This window comes from Erpetoichthys calabaricus, chromosome 8, assembly GCF_900747795.2.
Source record: "Erpetoichthys calabaricus chromosome 8, fErpCal1.3, whole genome shotgun sequence".
Classification (NCBI taxonomy): Eukaryota; Metazoa; Chordata; class Cladistia; order Polypteriformes; family Polypteridae; genus Erpetoichthys; species Erpetoichthys calabaricus.
In genome coordinates, this window is record NC_041401.2 from 188561389 (window position 1) to 188578984 (window position 17596).

At 40.1% G+C, this 17596-nt stretch overlaps 1 protein-coding gene across 1 annotated transcript in view; it reads left to right on the forward strand.

Annotated features, from left to right (window-relative positions):
* The window catches only part of snx4 (sorting nexin 4), an 86670-nt gene that overhangs the window by 15003 nt on the left and 54071 nt on the right, over positions 1–17596 (forward strand). The window contains exon 2 of the mRNA XM_028807989.2: positions 11379–11497. Coding sequence (XP_028663822.2) covers positions 11379–11497 — 119 coding nt within the window. The remainder of the gene's footprint in view (positions 1–11378; positions 11498–17596) is intronic.

A 17596-nucleotide genomic window follows, 5' to 3' on the forward strand; every position in this document is an offset into this window, starting at 1 on the left:
GTGTAATAGCTATTACGAGAGCATGGGTCAGCTGTACACATTGGTATGTTTGGCGGTGACCATTCCCGTGTCCACTGCTTCTGTTGAGCAGACATTTTCAGCCCTAAAGCGAATTAAAACTTATGCCAGAAATACAACAGGGCAGGTTCGACTTTCAGCATTAGCTTCGATGGAGATAGAAAGGGACTTCGTGATGGAACTGAAGTGCACGGATAATCTGTACGACAGAGTAATTGAACTGTTTTTGAGGAAAGAGAGGAGGATGGATTTTGTTTACAAATGATCCGAATTTTTGGTGAGTAAAATGTTGCGATTTTCCTAAATATTATTGCAAGTTTATGAGTTATTATTGATGTTTTTTATGTGTGTCGCGGGCAGTAGCTGAAGTAGAAAGGAACTTGTTCACCCCTGGTTTGTCTATTCAATAAAGGCATTTACTGTGGCTACAGGAGTTATCAATCTGTGATGCAACGGCTCTTTATACTGTATTTCTGCATATTAAGATGGTTTTTATAACCATAAATTAGTTTTTTAGGGGTGGGGTTGATTCAGACGGAGCACTACTGAAGGCCTAGGTGTGAAATGCACGGTCCGCCACTGGTGTCTTTATTTGCTGGCTTTGCATATCTGACGGTGGTGGTCTTTCAGATTGGGGATCAGGAGGTCACTGGACTTGGCCAGACCTCATCAAGCTTCCACTACTGTGCTGATGACACACAACGTTATATAAGTGTTGATGCAACTGCAACATCTTCACCAGTTGCACTGACTCACGCTTTCATCACTACCTGACTGGACTATTGCAATGCATTATTCAAGTTCAAGCACTTTATTGTCATTGTGTAACACAATGAAATTACTTTTTGTGACAGACCCAAGGTGCATTTAAAGAAAAGTCAAATAATTCCAAATATGTCGTATACAGTTAAGTGATCAACTAACCAGAGTAAATTATTGCTCAAAGTACAGCAGCATAAATTGTTATTACACCTGTTAATGAATAGTACATTACATATTCTATATTGTATTCCATTAGTATATTGCACATTACCAATATAGCTTATTGCACATGTTCAATTAAAAATGATCTCAGACTGAGGAGATTCCGAGTTCAGAAAGTTTATGGCAGATGGGAAAAAGCTCTTTTTTTAGTCTGTTTGTGCGTACAGGGATTGACCTAAAGCGTCTGCCTGACGGGAGGAATTTCCAGGATGAGTTTTGTCCCTGAGAATGTTTTTTGGCCCTTCTCACATAGCGAGTCTTATGCGAGAGTTCGAGTGATGGCAGTTCAGTCCCAGTAATGGCCTCTGCTGTTTTTATGACCCGCTGCAGGGCTTCTTTAGCAGCCTTGGTGCAGCTGTTGTACCTGCAGGCCATCATGCAGTTAGTTAAGATGCTCTCTATAGTGCATCTATAGAAATTAACCAGCAGCCCCTGGGGGAAGTCAGCTCTCCTTAGCTTCCTGAGAAAATAGAGGCGTTGGTGTGCTTTGTCTATTATAGCCAAGTCGTTGTTAGCCCAGGACAGGTCCTCTGTGACTCCCGGAAACTCTCTCCACAGCATCTGCATGGATTGTTATCGGACTGTGATTGGTCTTTTTAGTGGTCCTAAAGTCCAGAATAACGTCTTTGGTCTTTTTGGTATTTAAGACCAGGTTGTTGGTGTTGCACCATGCTGTCAGATTCTAAACCTCTTCCCTATATGCAGCTTCATTGTTGCCTGTTGCAAGCCCATTGACAGTCGTATCATCCGCAAATTTAACAATAATGTTTGATTGGTGGATGGGTTGACCGTCATGGATGAAGAGTGCATAGAGAAGGGGACTTAGTACACATCCTTGCGGCACTCAAGTGCTCAGGGTGAGGGTGGAGGATGTGTGTTTGCCCGTCCTGACAGACTGGGGGCGGTTGGTGAGAAAATCCTGTAACCAGTTGCATATGGACGGAGCAAGTCCTAATGCATAGAGTTTTTTGATCAGCTGGTTAGGTATGATGGTATTAAATGCAGAGCTGTAGTCAATGAAGAGCATCCTAACATAGGTGTTGGGCTTTTCCAGGTGTGAGTAGGCAGCATGTAGAGCCACACAGATGGCGTCCTCAGTTGATCTGTTTGACCGATAGGCAAACTGGTGTTGGTCTAGATCAGCTGGGATGGAGGCTTTGATGTGGGTGATTACCATTCGTTCAGAGCACTTTGCGATGACAGGGGTGAGAGCGACTGGTCGATAGTCATTAAGATAGGTTATCCTCGTTTTTTTGGGAACAGATACAATGGTTGTGGATTTCAGGCACAAGGGGACTACACCTGAGGACACAGAGGGAGGTTGAATGTGTGTGTAAATACCTCTGCTAATTGGTCAGCGCAAGCCTGGAGCACACGTCCTTGCGCATTATCGGGACCTGATGCCTTCCTTGTATTGATGTTTTCGAGTGCCCGCCGCACATCATGTATGTGTACGACCAAAGGCTGCGAGTCTCCGGTCAGCTCTAAGCTGGTTATTGTCCTTGTCAAACCGTGCAAAGAAACTGTTAAATTCCTCTGCTAGGTTGGCATTGTTATTGGCCAGTGTGTATTGTACGTCATTTTTCTTTTTGTAATCCATGATTAATCGGATGCCTTGCCACATCCACTGTGAGTTTGAGTTACTGTCAAAGTCCTCCTCGATCCGTTGTTTGTACATTAGTCCCTTGTAGTTTTATGTGTGAAAATATCCAGTCGGAGCTCATCCATTTTATTTGCGAATGATCTAGTATTCGCAATAAGAACGCTAGGAAGAGGGGTTTTATGCGGAACAGCTTTTAGCTTAGCTAGTAATCCTGCTCGCTTGCCTCTTTTTTGCTTCCTCTCCCTGCGCCGTCTGCGTTGCCATCTTCCAAGTGTAGGAGTCAACATAAGTCCCGGTGATCTGAGAATCTCCTGTGGTATTGCTTCAGTGTTATAATAATTATCTGTGCTATTAGAGCTGATCTGTAGAAGCTTTTGACAAGTGTAGTGGATGCTCGCTTCCATGTGCAAAATGATGAAAGTCAATATTAAGAACGATAATAGCAGAAAAGAGCACCTATTCAGGGAGCACAAAGCCACAGCGTCTGTGCACACCGCCATTGTTCGAAGGACTAAATATATCAATAGATTACAATATGTTCAGAATTCTGCTACTCGTTTACTAACACACACTAAAAAAATCTGCTCACATCATTCCTGTCCTTTCTGATTTGCATTAGTTACCAGTCTTTTCAAGAATCAAATATAAAATTATTCTCGTTACCTTTTAAAGTCCTTCATGGTTTAGCCCCTCATTATCTGTCTGAGCTGCTGCTTCCTTACACTCCTGCTTGTGCATTACGATCATCTGACGCCAACTTACTCACTGGACCTAAATACAGCTTAGTAACTGTGGGTGGCAGAGCTTTCAGTGTGATAGCCCCTAAAATTTGGAATGCTTTTCCTCTCAGCCTTCGCAAGGAAAAATCTATTACTCATTTCAAAATCCTGTTAAAAACACATCTCTTCAAGGAGTATCATTCATTTTCTTGTATACTAGGGGGCTTCGCCCTCTGCTGGCTTCGCTCGCCAACCCCCCGTGCCTGCTTTGCTTCCGCAGTTTCAGATACGCGTTGTAGGTGCCTATGTTCGTTGTATTTGTCCATGCTGGCGCGTTTTTGTAGCTCCGTTAGTCGAGCTGTTTGGTTCTGGAGCCGAGACAGTTTTGCTTCCGCGATTTCAGACGCGCGTAGTAGGAGCCCACGTTTATTTTCTTTATCCATGCGGGCTCGTGTTTGTAGCTTCGTTAGTCGAGCTGGTTTGTACAATCCCAAGCAGCACATTATTCCTAACTTCACTCCGCAGTAGTGCCACTCACAATATGGCGGTGACGCCTGCGCCGTCCGTACTATGTCGGGTTTCACTATGCTGTGTAGGCGCCTTTGCCTTTCGTACTTTCCTGCGCCTTCCGTTCTATCTTTGTGGACCTGTGGGGCCTCCGTAGCCTCTTCTGTTTGAATCTGGGCTGCAGCACAGAATCCTCTTTTTTTGTGTGTCGGTAGTCGTTAGCTATGGGCGGGTTGTTGCTTCATTTCTCATTCACGTCAAGAGCTCCTTCGTTTTTGAGCGGTGACTCCTTCGTGCGCGGTGGATCACACTTCGCTGGCGGTTTATGAGACGCGCTCTGTCGGTGCCTGCGCAGTACGTCTCCTGCGTCCATCGCCGTGTACCTGGGTCCATGCCATCCAGTTTACCATTCTCGGTTAGTAATATGGGTAATTTCTATTGTTTTGTTAATGTGTTTATTGAATTGTAAAGTGTCCTTGAGTGTATGAAAGGCGCTGCATAAATAAAATTTATTATCAAATTCACAGTTTTGTAGAACATTCTTTGCTACCCATGTAGTGTAAGTTTGGGGTATTTTTGTCAAGTACGTGGTGAATAGTAGATAGTTTTCTTCTCGCATTTTTCCTGACTAATTGCCACAAACACCAAAGAGAATCAACATAATATTGACCAGATACTGTATAGGGAATCTAGGGATTCCCGGACATTTTTCATTCCTGCATTCCCAGGAATGAAACTGCTGTAATTCCCGGGGAAAATGGGAACGGCCAAGCTCGCATATGTAGTGTGTAAAAAGTATAAAAATCGATCAAGAAATAAGTTATAGTTGATAATAATTAAGGTGGCGCCATTGCTGCAGCTTGCACTTCATCAGACAACAGCTTTGAACAGCAACTTGAAATTGCAATGCGTCAGTCTGTTGCATCCGCATTATCTGTGCCAAGAGACTTGCCATCACAGAATGATGACAAGAAACTGGATGCATCAGTAAAAGCTGAAATGGCGGTGTTTCAGAGCAACGGCAAGCGCAGGCGTTGTTTAGAACAAGTGTATCAGTATCTGATGACTGTGCCGTCTACTTCAGTGGAGACAGAGCGTGCTTTCTCAGTGGCTGGCGTACTTCTGCATGAAGATGTGCTCTCGCATGGACAACCGCACGCTGGACATGTTAATAATAATAATAATTCATTACATTTATATAGGGCATTTCTCAGTACTCAAAGCGCTATCCACACAGGGAGGAACCAGGAAGCGAACCCGCAATCTTCCACAGTCTCCTTACTGCAAAGCAGCAGCTCTATCACTGCGCCACCTGTGAGGACGTTGTGCTTTCTACACTCTTATTACCACAACTAAAGATACATGTACTTCTATGACAGCATGAACTGCTTGTTGATAAGGTTAGTCTTTCATTTGTGTCAACATATTGCAGTAGTTTTATTAAAAATAAGTGTCGGTCGTTCTAAAACCGTTCACATGTGAGATGCCCGGGATTCCCGGGAATGAAATGCGGGATTCCCAAATTCCCGGGAATGGATAAACCCGTCCGGGAATGGATTCCCTAATACTGTATGTGTGCCGTTTGAGGCTTGAAATCAATATGGAGTACCCTCTTTCTTGCTAGCACTGTCTTGGACCTTGAATTTCTCTGTTGTTAGAGAACCTCCATGCCTCCACTGACTAATTTGTGAGTCATGGTGGTACTGTATATCCAGGTTGTAAGTAGTGAACTGCATCTTAAATTTCTCCCATTCTGAATTCATTAGCTAGCGACTGTCCTTGAAACATCGGATGAAGTGATGCTTCATCTTAGAAGTGTTTTGACCTTGCTTATGTCTTGTTTATGAACAACAGATTTAAATGGCTGATGCCTATTTCCTGTAGTGTCTTCTGTGTTGTGCACTGTTTTTCTTTTGATTCTCCATTACATTTTGCACCATGACGGTAATAATTGCTTCTGTCGTGAATGTTGAAGGCCAGCTTGACCTTGGGTTGTCCTGAGGCCCTGCCTCCCCCCAAGCAAATTTCTAGCCCATCTTTGGAATGTGGCATTCGAGGTTGACTGAACCTGTTGAATGTTGAATACAATAAGTGCGAATGAAACTCCAAGGGCATAGTGATCTATGAAGTGAGAAATTCAATGATCGTACAAAACCTGATTTTGTGGTTTTCAGCATACCTGTTGACTTGGTCCTTAAACAAGAAACATACACTATAAAGTTGAAATGCTAGGCATTTTGGTACAAATGAACTAATCTTTACATACAACATTAGCACCATTAAATACTCCTGTCGGTTTGCGGCTTAAAACGTTCTGATCACTCCTTGTCCATAGTTTATAGTGCAGAAATGTAAATACCGTATATACTCACTTATAAGTCAGGACTTGAAACCCGAAAAATCAATCATAAAATCAGACCCCGACTTATACACCCGTTCAAAAATGCGACACTTAATTTTTTTTTTGTTTTTACATCTTCTTGCCTCCTCCAATCTCGCACCAGTTTCTCAGACGCATCAGATTTTGTTGCGGCAGCGCGGTTAACAATGTCTTTCGCTGCTTCAATGACGTTTAATTTAAAACCAGCTTCATATTGTCTTCTGATCGAACGCTCCATCGTAGATGAGGGATGCTCTTATGATAAAGGTGTATGAGAGTGTGAGATACAAAAACAAAACAGTGCAAACGTCGCTTCAGAATAGTTTGGGTATTACCGCGAGGTCATGTAGGCACAATAGAGAGAGAGAGATGTTAGGAGCACACGCTGATACTGTGCATTTGCCGCACCCACATAGGGAAAAAAAAGCTGTGCGCTCCGTGGTGACTCTCTCAGGTGGCCGTTAACATATCATAACCTCTTGGACCAATAGCGAGAGTTTTCTGCATTTGACTTATATGACCAGACATTGTAAAATACCAGAAATTATACGGTAAAATCAAGTCTCCACTTATCAGCAGGAGAACGTATTTGTGAGTATATACGGTATGCTTTTGCTGATTCAGGGAGAATATAAAAATGTTCCACACAAACATCAGAGCAATTTCTTGGCGCGAGTTAGTGACTGCTTGGGGCCAAGCAGCGGTAGTGTATGGGGTCCAAACCCACACAGAGAAAAAGGGTTGAAGATGGGTAAGAACTAAAAATTGGTACACTGCTCAGCACCTCAGACTCCGAAACAGCCTCTAAGGCAGTAATGAGGACTGGTAATTAACCCTGGTACCCAGAACTGTAAGAGGACTATCACTATCCACTACATTATAAAGGCATCATATCCTTTCATTTTTTGACCTAGTTTGCTGGGAGGTGTAGCTTACCCTTCAGAGTTGAAAAAGTGCAGGGATGGAACCGGCCTTAGATGTCATTACAATAACTGGAAGAGGATATTCAGCTCGACAGGCTTGAGATCTGAAAGTCCCTAAAGGCCTTCACTCCACCACACTGCTGTGTAATTTATGCCATGTGTCTGTTGTTCTTTCTCATAAAGAAAAACTTCCTAACATTTTGTGCAAAATCTTTTGTTAACAAGTTTCCAGTTTTGTCCCTGTGTTCTTGGTTCAGAGTTTTCATCGTTTTTAAAGCAACAACTGCAATTGACAGTACTTATTCCTTTTATAGTTTTAAACTCTTCAATCATGTCACCTTTTAATGTTTTCTTAAACTGAAAAGTTTCAACTCCTTTAGTCTTTCCTCATAGCCCATACCTCTCAGTCCTGAATCAGCCTAGTTGCTCTTCTCTGGACCTTCTGTATTACTGCTACGTCTTTTTTGTTATACTGAGACCAAAACTCCACACAGTTCTCTATGTAGGGCCTCACTAGTGTGTTTATGTAAGTTAAGCAAAACTATCCCTTCACTCGTGGTACACAACCTAACATTCTGTTACCCACCTTGATCACTTCTGTACTCTGACAGGATGTAGATAGAGACCAGTTCATTATGACTCCTTTTCATAAGGGGTACATTCAAGTTTTAGCCTTTCCATTGTGTATTCTAATCAAACATTTCTACTTCCTACGTCCTAACAACTTACATTTACTTAAATTAAATTTCATCTGCCATGGATGTATCTAAGTCCCTTTATATCAATTTTGCTGATTTTTTTTATCTCTGTTGGTATCATCTCCAAACTTAACTTGATTGTTCCTTACATTCCTATTCAAATCATATATATATTTCATACTAGCTGCGTAAGCCCATGCTGTAAAAAGCCTGGGCTCCTAGAAGCTATTGAAATTGTCATAAAAAAAACTGAAATGCAGAGTCGGCGGTTTCGTTTTGCTGACGTGGCCGCCCCCCCTTCGTCTATCAGCGGGTAAGCGAGTTTCTCTCTTCTCTAAGGTTTCGTTTTGCCGATGTGCTCGCCTCGCTTGTGTATTAGCGGCTTAGCGAGTTTATCTTCAACTCATTAACATGGGGCTGCCTTGAGTTTCCTGCTGTAGCCTCGCACTTCCGAGCCGGACAGACAGACACATACACATATCCATACGTAGATGTTTACATACAAGACTAGGGGGCTTACCCCCTGCTCGCTTCTCTTGCCAACCCCCCTTTTCTGTGCTATGTGCCAGCCACTTCGCGTCTCTGCTGCTCGTGTTGTGAAGAGGGGGGCTGAACACACCCCAAGGAGAAGGTCGCTCTTCCAAAACCCCCTCTTAAACGGTGATACAATGGGAAACAAGTACAGTGTTTTGTTTTTTTGTTTGGTTTTTTTACCTCCTCTTTGCTCAATCAGCTGCTGGCTTGCTGCTTCTGTGCTGCTTGATCTGAATCTCAGCGGTGCTTCGAACATTTAAAAGCCTGTATAGCAGCAATCTTTGTCATCTACTCTTTGTCTTTTATTTCTGGTCCCAGGCGTGGTTAAATCTCTTGGCAGAAACTCTTGTCTTGCGTAAGTTCTTGATATTTTTTGCTTTATAATTTAAAAACGGAATAGGAATCTGAAAATCTAACAACATCACTTTAAAGTTTGATAAACACTGAAAAGAATGAAACCAAACATATATATGTAGGTTTTAAAATAAGCCCAAAAAACGTGACATTAAAAACGTCGCATAAAATCATTGCACAAAATCGTTGCACTTTTAGGCTTAGGATTTTATATATATATATATATATATATATATATATATATATATATATATGCAGATATCATATGTTTCTATACATACATATATAATATTACACAGTGCATCCAGAAAGTATTCACAGCGCATCACTTTTTCCACATTTTGTTATGTTACAGCCTTATTCCAAATGGATTAAATTCATTTGTTTCCTCAGAATTCTACACACAACACCCCATAATGACAACATGAAAAAAGTTTACTTGAGGTTTTGCAAATTTATTAAAAATAAAAAAATTGAGAAATCCCATGTACATAAGTATTCACAGCCTTTGCCATGAAGCTCAAAACTGAGCTCAGGTGCATCCTGTTTCCCCTGATCATCCTTGAGATGTTTCTGCAGCTTCATTGGAGTCCACCTGTGGTAAATTCAGTTGACTGGACATGACTTGGAAAGGCACACACCTGTCTATAGAAGGTCCCACAGTTGACAGTTCATGTCAGAGCACAAACCAAGCATGAAGTCAAAGGAATTGTCTGTAGACCTCCGAGACAGGATTGTCTCGAGGCACAAATCTGGGGAAGGTTACAGAAAAATTTCTGCTGCTTTGAAGGTCCCAATGAGCACAGTGGCCTCCATCATCCGTAAGTGGAAGAAGTTCAAAACCACCAGGACTCTTCCTAGAGCTGGCCGGCCATCTAAACTGAGCGATCGGGGAAGAAGGGCTTTAGTCAGGGAGGAGACCAAGAACCCGATGGTCACTCTGTCAGAGCTCCAGAGGTCCTCTGTGGAGAGAGGAGAACCTTCCAGAAAGACAACCATCTCTGCAGCAATCCACCAATCAGGCCTGTATGGTAGAGTGGCCAGACGCAAGCCACTCCTTAGTAAAAGGCACATGGCAGCCTGCCTGGAGTTTGCCAAAAGGCACCTGAAGGACTCTCAGACCATGAGAAAGAAAATGATTAAACTCTTTGGTGTGAATGCCAGACGTCACGTTTGGAGGAAACCAGGCACCGCTCATCACCAGGCCAATACCATCCCTACAGTGAAGCATGGTGGTGGCAGCATCATGCTGTGGGGATGTTTTTCAGCAGCAGGAACTGGGAGACTAGTCAGGATAAAGGGAAAGATGACTGCAGCAATGTACAGAGACATCCTGGATGAAAACCTGCTCCAGAGCGCTCTTGACCTCAGACTGGGGCGACGGTTCATCTTTCAGCAGGACAACGACCCTAAGCACACAGCCAAGATATCAAAGGAGTGACTTCAGGACAACTCTGTGAATGTCCTTGAGTGGCCCAGCCAGAGCCCAGACTTGAATCTGATTGAACATCTCTGGAGAGATCTTAAAATGGCTGTGCACTGACGCTTCCCATCCAACCTGATGGAGCTTGAGAGGTGCTGCAAAGAGGAATGGGCGAAACTGGCCAAGGATAGGTGTGCCAAGCTTGTGGCATCATATTTAAAAAGACTTGAGGCTGGAATTGCTGCCAAAGGTGATCGACAAAGTATTGAGCAAAGGCTGTGAATACTTATGGACATGTGCTTTCTCAGTTTTTTTTTTTTATTTCTAATAAATTTGCAAAAACCTCAAGTAAACTTTTTTCACGTTGTCATTATGGGGTGTTGTGTGTAGAATTCGGAGGAAAAAAATGAATTTAATCCATTTTGGAAAAAGGCTGTAAGATAACAAAATGTGGAAAAAGTGATGCGCTGTGAATACTTTCCGGATGCACTGTATATAATATATATATATATATATATATATATATATATCAGTAGCCCCAACACTGACCCTTGACAGACACCTCTTACAACATCACCAAATTCTGATCAAATTCATCACACCATAACATTTTGTTTTTCTGTTATTTTGCACTCATCTATACACTACGTCCTGAATTTCCACTCATTTAGTTTGTTGCCCAGTCTGTTATGTTGGATTTTCTCAAATGCCTTGTGAAAATAAAGATAAATAAATAGCACTTGCATAGTAGTTTTAAATGAGCAGTTTCTGTTTTTAAAGGTAATTAACACACATGGCTTAGGCACACCGTCAAAGCCGGCAACTTCCTGTACAGTATAATTTTTGGAACAGTCGAATGCAGTAACCCCTTTTTACCAATCATTCATGTATGTGGTTTACCCATTTTTCACAGAGAAAACCAAACGCATGTGGCACACCACTACTCCTTTGTCACTCTACGAAGCCCTCGCACATGACACAGCTATTTATATGACCGTATTCACATCTGGGTGTCTCTTCTGTGTCACCTTTTACATTGACAGTGACTTATTTTTTTGTCTGAGCTTTTTAATGCTCAGAGTACTCCTAGAGCAGTGCTTTGGAAAAGTGGGGTTATAAAAGGTAGTGTAGATAAACTTTATGCTGAAAAAGGTTCAAAGAACAATGAATGTATCTTTAATTACTGTGTCAGTCAAACACCTTGAGTAATGATGTTAGTTTTCTTTTCCTCATAGGGTGATGGTTCAAGTTTACTGAAGAAAATGGAGATCAGTGTTTCTGAAGCAGAAAAAAGAACGGGGAAGAATACGATGAACATGCAGGAGACCTATACTGTGTACCTAATTGAAACCCGGTGAGACTGTTTAAATGGGAAAATTCATTACTGCAGGGGGGTCAGTTTTAACAATTTTGTTGCAGTATTCGGAAAACAAGACACCCAGTTGATAGAAATGAGGTCCCCACAGTTTGACGCTATTAGACAACAGTGAACACTCGTGGTCCTAAAGGACCTGTAGGCTTTGCTCCTGCTTGATGTGTTTGTTTGATGTTGCAGTAAACTTTTCAATTAAAATAAAAATGCATGCTCATTTTGTGCATCATTTATATTGTAACTGTCTATGTTAAGTGAAACTAGCCTGTTTTTTAATCAATAAAAAAAAATAAACAGGGACAGCCTATTAAATGCCATTGTTTGCATTTCTGAGTCTAAAATGTCACAAGGAATATGTTGCCCTGTTAACTGTCACATTAGGTTAATTTTTTATTGGCAGGCTGTTTATATATATATATATATATATATATATATAAATAATTTAGGACAGAGCTTTATTACTTATCTACCAATTGTTTGTAAGAGAATAGCTGCAGAGACTGTTGTCTTCTAGAAGCAGAGTTTACTACCCAGTGAATAAATTCTAGTGATGGGAGATTTTATTGTAAAGTTGAAAAAACAGTCTGGTTTCCATTGAAAATATTATATAGGTGTGAACTACATTATAAATAGACTTTTTTATGAGGTACAAATCAAATTAATTATTCAAACCTCATTCTCGCAGTGAGTTGGTCTTTGGTGAATATAAATATCAACACTTGCTTTGTTTGGGTGCTATCAGTTCTTCTTGCTAAGGCTACATCCAGTTTACTATGTTTTAATTTATAAAATGCATTTTTCAAATGGAAATGATCTCCATCCACACTAGCGTTTTTCACATTGTTTATGACAGTACCTCCGTCCACACTAAAATGACTGAAAACGCATAAGACATACTGTAGATGTTCCCCTATGCTGGGCGTGCACAATCCTAAAAGGGACAGTAACACCATTGCAAAACTGTCGCAAACAGTACATTTTTTGACTTTTGGGCTTGTATGCAGCATTCATACTGTACAAAATGTAATGTAGATGCATACAAGTAAGCACAACAGCAAGCACCATGGAAGGCAACTCTTCTGTGTCAGCTATATTGGAATATGTTTTTCTTATGTGAAGATTTACCAAAGAGGGAATGAGAGGCTATAACAAAAGTAGGATCCAATCGGGGAAAGGGCTACATGATAAGCACAAACACACCAGAGCACAATGAGAGTCTGCATTTTTGAAAGTCTTTGTTTTCACCTGGGGTGGCATGGTGGCGCAGTGGGTAGTGCTGCTGCCTCACAGTTAGGAGACCCGGGTTTGCTTCCTGGGTCCTCCCTGCGTGGAGTTTGCATGTTCTCCCCGTGTCTGCGTGGGTTTCCTCCCACAGTCCAAAGACATGCAGGTTAGGTGCATTGGCGATTCTAAATTGGCTTTAGTGTGTGCTTAGTGTGTGTGTGTGTGTGCCCTGCGGTGGGCTGGCGCCCTGCCCGGGGTTTGTTTCCTGCCTTGCGCCCTGTGTTGGCTGGGATTAGGATATAGAAGGTTGGATGATGGATGGATGGATGTTTTCCCCTGTTAATATTGCAATGCAGAGGTTTTGTATTCAAAAGTATACAGCTCTCCATTTCCAGGGGTTAAAAACACCAGGGTAGTGTGGAAGGAAAAACAAAAGCTGAGGCTAATGTGTTTGAGATTTTTCATTTAAAAAAAAAAAAGATTGATTGTGTAATTGGCAGATTATTTTACCAAATATTAGATGTATTAACCTCTAGAATATTTTATATGTTAGAAAAGAGTTTTGTGTAGGTCATTGTAAGTAGTATCTATTTTTTTTTAAATGCTGTGTTTAAATAAAGTGCAAAATTAAATTATTTTTCTGAGGAAATTTGTGAAAAATCTCAGGATTTGATTTCTTACCTTAATTGATATACTTTATATAAGTATTTGAAGATCATCAGAAAGTCAAGCATCACTCCATTTCTGTTGCACTGTGGACTGTAGCTACAGCCACAGAGGTTCTCTTATGTACGTTTTTCTTCTTAGGTTAAATTACATTTTTTACATACCTCCATATGAAAAAAACTGAAAGTATTAGATTAGTCACAAACGTACTCTGAGCACAGTGAACTGATTGATGCATTTGAGGTGGGACTTGTTACAGAATTCTTTTGGGTGGACAGTATTTGATGATTTTGTTTTGGTCCTTTTTTTAAAAAGCAGGGTTTTCATTAGTCTTTTTTAGGATTCCTTCATCTGTGGTGGGTTGGCACCCTGCCCAGGATTGGTTCCTGCCTTGTGCCCTGTGTTGGCTGGGATTGGCTCCAGCAGACCCCCGTGACCCTGTGTTCGGATTCAGCGGGTTGGAAAATGGATGGATGGATTCCTTTATATAATGATACCAACCTGCAAATAAAAAAAAAAAAAAATATCCCAACGCCAATTGCTTCAGTGCTTGCATATTATTAGGAAGGAGTGAGAGTTAAATGTGTTTGTGACTTCATCCTTTTTATGTTTACTGTTATATTGTAGGCCAGAGCCTATTCTGTCAGCATCCGGTGTAAGACAGAAATTAAAAGTGGATGGGATGCCAGTGTATGCGCCCTAACCTGGTCAATCCAGGACAATCAAGACTCTCAGACTAAATTAACATGAGAGACTGTTTCCTGTCACATACAGAAAAATTAGTATTTCTCCCTCGGTCTATTAGTGTTGAATAGGTACAAAATTTTGTCTTCTGTATCGATACTAGCTTTCTGACCTCAGTTCTGGTTCCAAAATGGCACCAAACCAAATAGCAGATACCGTATATACTCACTTATAAGTTGGGTCTTGAAACCCAAAAAATCAATCATAAAATCAGACCCCGACTTATATGCCCATTCAAAAATGTGCCACTTAAAATTAATTTTTTTTTACTTCTTGCCTCCTCCAATCTCGCACCAGTTTCTCAGACACATCGAATTTTGTTGCAGCAGCACAGTTACCAATTTCTTTCGCTACTTCAACGACGTTTAATTTAAAACCAGCTTCATATGTTCTTCTGATTGAAAGCTCCATCATAGATAAGGGGTGCTCTTACGATAAAGGTGTACGAGGGTGTGAGATACACAAAACAGTGCAAACATTGCTTCAGAATAGTTTTTGAGTATTACTGTGTGGTAATAGGTAGGCACAATACATAGAAAAAAAAGGCAGTGTGCTCCGTGGTTACTCTCTCAGGTGGGCGTTAGCATATCATAATCCCTTGTACCAATAGCGTGAGTTTTCCGCATTCGGAACGACCGACATTATAAAATACCAGAAATTATACGGTAAAAGCAAGTCCCGACTTATCCGCGAGTATATACGGTATGTCCCCTCCAAATGCCCTCCATCTCACAGCTGCCTCCCTGCACCGCTGAACAATGGTTTGTCTCCCTGATTGGATGCACTCTGCAAATCAGTACAAAGAGTGGGATTTCCCCCATGCAATCTCTAATGCGTTTTATATAAATTTATTTTAGAAAAATACACCTTGATGAATTGAGCTATGTATAATATGTATATTTCATCAAAGAGCCTTGGGGAGGTGCGAGATATTGATAAGCAACTGAGTGTGAGGTTGTAGAAAACTTGCATTTTCCTCTGGTACCAAAATTGACATATTGCTGGTACCACACCATTATAAAATTTGGGTTTTTCAGAACTTTTTTTTTTTTTTTTATATCACTATACCATTCAACTCAAGTATCTATATATTTATTTACTGCTATACAAGCCAAGTGACAGCAGTACCATCAGTTTCACATATACAGTATAGCAGCCAGTGATATGAAAAAAATGGCAAAATATTCCCAATTCAAATCCAATAATTTATTACACAAGACTTTTAAAAAAACTTGCATATTCAGATACAGGCACATATAGTCTTGTAAAATGCATCTAACTTGGATGTTGTTAAATATCCACATTGTCACCCCAGCTAATATATTTGGCAAGTGTTTAAATTCTGGGTACCGTCGTATAATTTATTGGCATTCACTTCTGCTGTGATTCTATTTGTATACCCATGTAAAGAATATGCTAAGTTCAATTTCCTGTTTTGGCTATAAGAGCAGCATATTATGTGTGGAAGAAGTATTATGATTTCCAGAAGCCATTCTTAGCTCTAAGCAGTTCCTGTCCCAGGGGAGCACTGGAACTAGGGGAAAGGCTAATTGCTAGAATCCTAGTAAAGTTTTTCATTTTTGTGTGTATTTCAATAACTGGAAGTATTAAGGGGTTGTTTCATTATGACATTTAACTAAATGTGACATTTTTTGTAAGTTTCAATTCTGTTTATATTGTTTCCCTCATATTTCTTTAACAGTTGATCACAAATACTTACCAATTATGAGCATAATATTATTATTAGAAATTGTGTATTTTAATCAAGATTAAATAACAGAAACAAGGCCAGGCTTAGGAAGATATTAATAAAAATGTGAAAAAAGGACATAAAAAAGGGAATGCTTCAAAAGGCCATTACTTTGTTATGTAGCCTGGGGGTCTCGACTTTTCAGATTTTTACAGATAATATCGCGTGACTGTTAGTTATCTTCAGAGTTCACAGAAATATTTCTTTTTTTTTCTTGTTTTAATAATATACTTCAATGTTTTCTTACTAGAAAGAAAAATATAACTAGTGAAAAAGTCTGGATCATCTTTCTATGCCCTTCTTCCAATCATGTATGGAATTTTTTTTGTTATATTTTCAGTTGTTGGATTTTATGGTTTGCAGAAAATGTATAGTATGGACCATATGCATTTTATTTCCTGGATTTATTATATCTTTTAAGTGATGGAAAGGAATATAATGTTTATTTGTTTGTTTTTTTTTGGGGGGGGGGGGGGGGAATAATCTTAATCATAATATTCTTATGTAACATATTTCAGTTTTTATTTTGTCACAGTGCCCACTGATTTAAACAAAGGAAAGATATTTTTGGTGGTGTTCTTTTATTGTGCAAGTAGTTGGAAGTGACCTCGACATTATTTTATTTACAAGAACTTAGAGATCTGAAGGGCAAAGAGTGAATTGAATGAATTGCTTTAACAGAGAACAGTGCTTAAAGAGCGTTGTGCTGATTTGTGCGCGATCATTTGTAAAGCAAGTGTAATTAGAAAATTGTGCAGTAAATATGTTCAGCATAAAGGGGGGATATCGGAATGCCTTTTGAGGCTTTGAAATTGGTAAAAAAAAAAAAACATTGTTTGAGTTTAATTTTTCAAAGCTGTAGTTGAGTAACAGTGCTTTGACCAAAGTTTGTTTCCCAGCTGTGGTGCCTCAGATGTCATGATTCCTTCAGTTCCTTCTCAAAGTACAAATGACTTGATTAGATTGGATGGTATCACTTAAGTAGTGTGAGTGAAAATGCATAATGTGCCTTAAGCAACTGACATCCCACCTAGGCATAGCTTCTCTCTTGGCCCCATTGCTTCCTTCACTGACTCGTGCTGCTCATGGGCTGGTTCTAGAAAAAGTAAGATAGTAAAATGAATTGTTTTAGATCCATTAAGACATATTCCGTAATTCCTACAAGCTTCTTTCATTGTACTCATTAAAATTAACGAGTTTTTCTTTCCTGGCTCTGCATCAAACAGAGCATTTTAGCTGCACTGTATCTTTTTGTTTGAAGAATCTGGGCTAAGTGGTTTCAGAAAAGTTAAAGGCAAACGCCCATATGCCCATGATAAATACAATACTTTATTTAAAAAAAAAAAAAGAAGAAGAAGAAATTTGCAAGTTAAAAGCAGTGTTTTGTTAATGGTAAGGGAAGCATTTGAAGGAATATTTAGTGGAAGGATAGAATGACTGATGTTTTAGATAGCTTGTTAATTATTATATTTATCAGTTTATCTGTCTGTCTGTCTGCCGGTCTATTCATTATATAATATATTTCATATCTATCTGCTGTCTATCTATCAATTATATAGTGCACTTCATGTCTGTCTATCTGTTTGTCTGTCCATGTATCTATCTAATATAAAATATGTCAAAAAAAATCCAGCTCAGCTGTATTTTCCAATTGCGGAAATGCAGAGAGACAGTTTGAAAGTCCCATAGAGATGTCC